The sequence below is a fragment of the Molothrus ater genome, chromosome 18 (genome assembly GCF_012460135.2).
Source record: "Molothrus ater isolate BHLD 08-10-18 breed brown headed cowbird chromosome 18, BPBGC_Mater_1.1, whole genome shotgun sequence".
Taxonomy (NCBI): Eukaryota; Metazoa; Chordata; class Aves; order Passeriformes; family Icteridae; genus Molothrus; species Molothrus ater.
The window spans coordinates 1,863,306-1,870,571 of NC_050495.2; the positions used below are offsets into that span (position 1 = coordinate 1,863,306).

Here is a 7,266-nt window from a genome sequence, read left to right on the forward strand (position 1 = left end):
AGGGAAGAAAATCAACAGTTATGGAGTCTATTGGGAAATTTCGGCTTTTGGAAATGGGGCAGAAAAAAGCAAAAACCACCGGCCTTGCCGGGCAGGGGCAAAAATTGGAGATGCCGGGGATTGAACCCGGGGCCTCATACATGCAAAGCATGCGCTCTACCACTGAGCTACATCCCCTCAGTGAGAGCCATCATGCTCGTTCTGTATACAGCGATAGCGAGAGCCGCAGGCCGGGCCTGGCGGTGACACCGCGGTGACAGTGCTGTCACCCCGCGTCCCCTGAGCCCCGCGCTGCGCTCCGGCCGCGGGAACGGAACGGAACAGTGGCAGCTCCGCCTGAGGCGCGATTGTACCTTTATAGAGAGAACTCAAAAGCCACTGTTTATAGCCGTCCTCGTTAGTATAGTGGTGAGTATCCCCGCCTGTCACGCGGGAGACCGGGGTTCGATTCCCCGACGGGGAGGCACGCTAACTTTTGTCCCCGGATGCCATTTTTTGTGGGTGGTACCGCGACGGGGTTTGTTTGTGACGCTGCCGTGGAACCCCTGCCGGAGGGGCCGGACAAAGCCGGCAGAGCCGCGTTTTGTGCCAGGGGAGGGTAGCGGAGTGCCCCGGGGTGCGTGCGGAACACCCCGCCGCTGCCGGTGCCTGGGGGCTCCCCGGGATCCTCGGAGTGGAAATGCCAGTGGGAAGGTGCGAATCCCCGGACAGCCCCGGTACCGGGCGGCGGGACCCGTGGGGGGCGCGGGGCGGAGTCGTATCCACGGCCAGCGAGGGCGCTCTTGCCCGCCGAAATAGCTCAGTTGGGAGAGCGTTAGACTGAAGATCTAAAGGTCCCTGGTTCGATCCCGGGTTTCGGCAGAACCTTTTGGGTTTTATTGGTTTGTTTGTTTGTTTTTTCTTCTTATCATCAAAACGGTTCCTTTTGCTGCCGAGTGGAGGTAGCAGGGGATGCTGTCTCTGTGGCGGGCGGCTCAGCCGGTGCCATCGTAGGCGCTCCCACATGCGGGATTTTTGTGTCAGGGGCCGGTTCCCGAAGGACGGTGGCAATGGAGTGTGTCCTGCAGCCGCCACTCGAGTATGACATGCTCTGCGGGGAGAACGATACTCGCCGTCCTCGTTAGTATAGTGGTGAGTATCCCCGCCTGTCACGCGGGAGACCGGGGTTCGATTCCCCGACGGGGAGGTAAACAATAATTTTCTTCCTTTAAATTTTTTTTTTTCCCTCACGGATTTCTCTGATTTTCGGCGGAGCAAAACCATTCGGTTTTCTGTGTGCGAACCAGCATGTTCCTGTCTTTTTGAGGGTTCCGTGAGGATGGCACCAGGCTCTGTACACCGCAGCGCTGCCGGGGCTCGGTGGTGCCGCGCCTCGCACCGGGGCCGGCTTAGCACAGACGTGACCAGCGGGCAGGGAAGACAGTTCAAGCAGGGGGATGTAGCTCAGCGGTAGAGCGCATGCTTTGCATGTATGAGGTCCCGGGTTCAATCCCCGGCATCTCCACGTGGTTATTGCTCTTTTTTCCGTTTTTTGCTGATCTTTTATCCAGTCAAAGTCACTGCGTCCCGCTAAGAAGCAGCAAACTAACAATGCGGCCGAAATGGCCCCACAGTGGCACTTCCCAGCGGCATAAAATGATGTTTTTTGGCTTTTTTTTCCCACTTGGTTCTCCTCAGGCCTGTGCGAACACACACAGCTTTGTGTCTCACTGGTGTCCCATTTGTGCATTAATGCACACAGGAGGACAAAAAGAAGCACAAATCATTAAACGCCAAAATGCAGGGGGACAGTGGCCACTCGTGCTAGGCTGACACTGCCACACTCCAGAGCCTGGCAGAGGTGCAGCCCTGCAGCCACACTCAGCTCAGGGGCTCTGCTCCACATTCCCAGAGCCAGAGGGGAAGGACAGAGGCCAGGACACCACATCTGGCTGCACTCCTGAGCACTCAGGAGCTTCTCCTGGCTCTGCAGTGCCCAGTCCCTCTGCTGTCCTGTCAGCCCTGAGCTCTCAGGGAAACAACCGCCCTGCTTCGAACTCCTTGGGCTCATGGGGAAACTCTGTGAGGCTGGTAAAGCTGGGAACCATAGCACAGCTGAGAGGTTTGGTCCAGAGAGACCAAAGCCCATGCAGAGCCTGCTTGAGACAGCTTTGATGGACACAGCTCAGTGGCAGCTGCTCCCTCTCACTGCCTGGTTACCAACAGCAGCAGGAGCTGCCCGCTGACAAATACAAAGTGACATTTCCTGCCATAGTGGCTGGAAAGCTCCTTGTGCTGTTTATTTACTCATCTTTCTTCCAGTTGTTATTTTGAGCCAGTGTTTGGCTACAGCGCTGCTAAGTGTGAAGATCCCAGTTGTAAATTACTCCCTGGCAGCTACACTTCTGGAATGTGCCCTGCATGTGAATGTAAGAGACAGTTTGTAGTAAGAGGCATGCAGTAATAGACTTTTTGCCACAAAACACTTTCCCATGTGCCTTTTTGATGATTTTCTGACCAGTCCTAAGGACTCGCCTTGTAACTAAAAGAACAAGCTTAACATTATTAAGCTTAACATTATTATTCATTTTCCGCTGAGGAAAGACCTAAACCTGGAAGGATTCTCCAATTTTTGATGTTTGTACATTCTCAATGCACAGCATCAGCCACGGACCACTGAGAAGTAACCAAAAGACTTCTGTGTTTGTTTTTTTTTCCATCTAAATGACCGAGTGTTTGAGATTATTATCATACTACAGCTGTGGTGAGCGTTAATACAAACACAAAGCAGCAGAGGCCAAAGAGCTCCCCAGAGCATTCCCCTCCATGTGTCAAGCAGACACAGACACTTTTCCTCAAACCACAAAGCTTTTGCTGGACCTCTGCCCCTTTCCTGCTGGTAAGCAGCCCTGGGTGTTATCAGTGTCCCTCCCATTTTCCTTGAGCGCTGCCAAATGAAGGATTTTGTGGGCAAATCGAGCCGAATGGCACTGCCTGAATCTTGCAGACAAAGCTCCATTCTGTTCCCAGCTGTTGTTTGGAGTTGCTGTGCAGTTTGGGTTCTCTCACACAGAAATAACACTCGAGGCGTCCCTCGGGATAAAGGGAACTTCTTCCCTCAGGAAATCCCTCATGGTGTGGCCATGGGCAGAGCCGGCCCTCACCTTGCCCTAGGGGTAGAAGCCAAGGAGGTGTTTATCAACCAGGGGCACTATTGCAGGGTTTAAACCCCTGAATATAATGAAACTTTTTATGTTTTATATAAATAATACTCGAGGCGTCCATCGGCATAAAGCCACGAACTCCTTCCCTCAGGGACCCCCTCACGGTGTGGCCGCCGGCAGAGCCGACCCTCACCTTGCCCTAGGGGCAGAAGCCCAGGAGGTGTTTATCAACCAGGGGCGCAATTGCAGGGTTTAATCCCCTGAAGATAATGAAACTTTTTATGTTTTCTACTTTTAACGTGCGGCTGTGTCTCCCAATTGGGGTCACTGAGATGGCCCAGCCGTGGCCCCGCTCCGGCGGCTCCAGGCCGGGTTTTCCCGCCGCTCCCCGTCCCGCGCGCGGCAGCCTCAGAGCACCCGCGCGAGGCGCCGATCCCTCCGCGCCGCTCAGCCACGCTGCCCCCTCACCCAACGCAGGAGAGCGGAGGCGCGCAGCGCGAGGAAAATAGTGCGCAGCGGAGTGATCCGAAGGCGGGGGCGGGGCGCCGGGGGCCATATAACCACCTAGCGGAGGGATGCGTGGCGCAGTTGGCGCTGGGTGAGGTTTGTGCTGTCGGCTTGGCCGAGCGGCGCCGCGGTGAGAACTGGGCGGGGGAGGGCCTAGATACGGGCTGGGCGTCCGGGCGGAATGGAGGGGTGTGTGCGCTGAGGAACTGCGGCTGGGGGCGATGGCGGACAGTGATGGCGGGGGGAGGGCTGGGACGTTGCCTTCCCCTTTAACGGCAGCACCGCGAGGCGGTGGCGGGCGAGGGCTGGGCCGAGCGGCCAGGGGCAAAATGGCGGCCGCGCAGGCGCAGCGGTGCTGCAAGATGGTGGCGAGCGCGCGCCCCGGGCGGGAAGGGCAAGTGGGTGGAGACCCCGCCCCTCTATGGTTGTGGGCGGGGCTTGTGCTGTGACAACGGACGGGGCGTAGCCCCGGATGCGGGGAGCAGTTCCTAAAGCACGGCGGGTTTTCCCTTTGCTAGGGAAAAATGCAGATCTTCGTCAAGACCCTGACTGGCAAGACCATCACCCTTGAGGTCGAGCCCAGTGACACCATTGAGAATGTCAAAGCTAAGATCCAAGACAAGGAAGGCATTCCCCCTGACCAGCAGAGGCTGATCTTTGCTGGCAAGCAGCTGGAAGATGGCCGTACCCTGTCCGACTACAACATCCAGAAAGAATCCACTCTGCACCTGGTGCTGCGCCTGCGGGGTGGCATGCAGATCTTCGTCAAGACCCTGACTGGCAAGACCATCACCCTTGAGGTTGAGCCCAGTGACACCATTGAGAATGTCAAAGCCAAGATCCAGACAAGGAAGGCATCCCTCCTGACCAGCAGAGGCTGATCTTCGCTGGCAAGCAGCTGGAAGATGGCCGTACCCTTGTCCGACTACAACATCCAGAAAGAATCCACTCTGCACCTGGTGCTGCGCCTCAGAGGGGGCATGCAGATCTTCGTCAAGACCCTGACTGGCAAGACCATCACCCTTGAGGTCGAGCCCAGTGACACCATTGAGAATGTCAAAGCCAAGATCCAGGACAAGGAAGGCATCCCTCCTGACCAGCAGAGGCTGATCTTTGCTGGCAAGCAGCTGGAAGATGGCCGCACCTTGTCCGACTACAACATCCAGAAGGAGTCAACTCTGCACCTTGTCCTGCGCCTGCGCGGTGGTAACTGAACCAGCAGCTGTTGCTTCCAAATAAAGGTTCCCTGCACTTGTTCATTCCAATAAAGCTGTTGCATCTGTAAAAGTCTGTGTCCCATGTTACACGAGCAGCCGTTCGTGACATTGCCCAACCCCAGGTTTCTAATAAACAATAATTACGTAGCTTTCCACAGACAAAGGAGTTGCAAAACTGCCTTATGCAAGCAAGGCTTCCACATTCCTGGTGGTTGTAACTAATTCCTCAGCTGGGCTTTTCCTGGGGTTGTATAAGTGCTCTGATACCTGGCTGCAGCTCAGTGCCCGCCGCAGATGTTGTGCAGCTGTGGTGTTGTGTAAGCAGGGATGTGCAACGGGGAGCTGTGGATGCTCCCCAGTCCAAGGGCTTTGAGATAGCTCTTGGTTGCCCAGCAACTGCCCTTATTTTGGGATTAGTGGAGGAACATCAAAAGGGTGATCCTGCAGCTCGGTCACAGGATGGGGTAACAGGATGGTCCTGCAGCCCTTGGGCTTGGGAAGTGTAGATCTCATCAGTTATGGGGTGGACTTGTTTTTTTGTCAAGCTTAATGGCATTAAGCAAGCAGTAGTTTCAGATGTACTTACTGGAAACATGAATGTGCTTCATTCCAGCTGTGTCCCAAATGGAAATGCTGCTGAGCTGAGCTGTCACAGAGCAGTTCCTCTGTGCTGCAGAAGCCCTGGCAAAAGGGAAGTTGCTTCTGCAGTATTCGTGGGGGTTGCAGGCAGGGCTGATGAGCAGTTAACCGTGGCTGTGCTGGGTGTGTGGAGAGGAAAAGGGAGAGTGATACAGAAATGCTCTTTCCAGGAGTGGGGACATGGACTCAGTCCCTGTGGAAGGGGATGTGGTGGGAGCTCAATAATGGTCTCAGCTGGTGGCTGCTTCAGGGGGCACAAAGGGATCTTACACTGCCTGGGTGGGGAAGCAGGGTGTGGCTCCGGTAACACCAGTTCCTTTCGCTAATCTGCCCTGTACAGAGCAAATTCAGAGCACCAAGATCTGTGATGTGCCAGAGAAAACATTTCAATGCTAAAGAGCTAAATCCTGTGTGGGTGGGAGCTGGGGCTGTGCCATCCTGGACATCCTGTTCTCCCCCACAGGAGTGCCCTGGGCTCTGCCCACGCTGCCCCGGCTCCTGAGCTGAGCCCCAACAACTGCAGGGAGCAGCTGGCCATTGTGTGGGCCTTCTGTCCTCTGGGACAGCAGAATTCCCAAACTGAGCACAGCTCCTTAAACACACGTGCAGGGGATGCTGTCTCTGGAATGCAGGGAGCATAACTGCAGTGGTTCTGATTTGAAGGCACCTGACTGCCATTGGGGAGAGCTGCAGGAGGACACAGGGTGTTTGATGAATGTCAAAGCCTCCACAAATGACTACATAGCCATGCTTTAAGAAATCCTTTTATTTTCAACGTCTCAGTAAAAACCCTTTTCAATGTCCTGTTTAAAAACCACGATGCTGTAATGGCCTGGAGCAGGCTGCAGCCAGGCAGAGCAGCAAGCCTGGAGGAGAAACCTGTGCTGTGGCCTCATGAGCAGGGTCAGCCTCTGTTGACCACACAGGAACAGTGTGAAGTTGTGCCAGGAGGGTTGGAATGGGTGTTAGGGAAAAGTTCTCCCACAAAGGATGGGCTGGACAGACATCCTGGGGCTGGCCACAGCAACAAGCCTGCCACACTCCCAAGATGAGTTTGGACAACACTCTCAGGCACATGGTGGGATTTTGGAGCTGTTCTGTGCAGGTTTTTGACTGGATCCTCGTGGGTCCCTTCCAGCCCAGCACATTCTACAGTTCTGTGACCTCTGCAGGGTTTGAGGAACCTCAAGGCTCAGTGTGGCAGTGCCAACGCTTCAGAGGCAGCACCCGTGAGCAGAGACCACAGCTGGGGTGGGATCAGCCATGCAACAGCAAAATCTGATGAGAACAGCAAAGCTGCTTGTCAACTTTAGGGGAGTCTTGTTCTAACCGTGGCAGAACACGCCGTTCCCAGAGATCTTCTCAGGTCGTTTTGTTCTGCATTGCCTCAGGGAATCTCCTGGATTTTATTGGGACATTTTGGATTTGAATTCCTTTCACTCACGGCGTTTCTTTGTAAAAGAATGTCTTTATAAAAGCAAATCCAGTGCCTACTTTGTGCTGTTCTGAAGGCATTGCTGCTGGGAGAGGGGGCCCATCCCACAGTGGAGACCAGCCAGGATTGAACAGAGACATTGGTTAATTGATCTGGTAATTAAACAGAGGCAACTATCAGGGTAAAAGGTTTAGAAGGGAAAAAAAAAGACCCAGTTAAGGGTAAAGATACAAATGCAAATGTTCCACTGAGGTGGGGGCCATGGCAGGAGGCAGGTCCTGTGCTGTGCTGGGCCCTGCCTGGTGGCAGCCACGAGATTGTCCCC

At 54.8% G+C, this 7,266-nt stretch overlaps 1 protein-coding gene and 5 non-coding genes across 6 annotated transcripts; 5 read left to right on the forward strand and 1 right to left on the reverse strand.

Moving 5' to 3' along the window:
* Positions 1-105: 105 nt before the first annotated feature.
* Positions 106-177, reverse strand: TRNAA-UGC (transfer RNA alanine (anticodon UGC)). Its single transcript has one exon. It is a non-coding gene; the product is annotated as a tRNA-Ala (tRNA).
* Positions 178-391: 214 nt separating this feature from the next.
* On the forward strand, positions 392-463 carry TRNAD-GUC (transfer RNA aspartic acid (anticodon GUC)). The gene has a single exon. It is a non-coding gene; the product is annotated as a tRNA-Asp (tRNA).
* Positions 464-788: 325 nt separating this feature from the next.
* Positions 789-861, forward strand: TRNAF-GAA (transfer RNA phenylalanine (anticodon GAA)). Its single transcript has one exon. It is a non-coding gene; the product is annotated as a tRNA-Phe (tRNA).
* Positions 862-1,114: 253 nt separating this feature from the next.
* Positions 1,115-1,186, forward strand: TRNAD-GUC (transfer RNA aspartic acid (anticodon GUC)). Its single transcript has one exon. It is a non-coding gene; the product is annotated as a tRNA-Asp (tRNA).
* A 246-nt stretch (positions 1,187-1,432) lies between these two features.
* On the forward strand, positions 1,433-1,504 carry TRNAA-UGC (transfer RNA alanine (anticodon UGC)). Its single transcript has one exon. It is a non-coding gene; the product is annotated as a tRNA-Ala (tRNA).
* Positions 1,505-3,617: 2,113 nt separating this feature from the next.
* LOC118693024 (polyubiquitin-B-like) lies at positions 3,618-4,937 on the forward strand. The gene is given in 4 exon segments (XM_036393313.2): positions 3,618-3,746; positions 4,169-4,490; positions 4,493-4,566; positions 4,568-4,937. Coding segments are annotated over 3 exon segments (687 nt in total). The 5' UTR covers positions 3,618-3,746; positions 4,169-4,174; the 3' UTR covers positions 4,865-4,937.
* Positions 4,938-7,266: the final 2,329 nt, after the last annotated feature.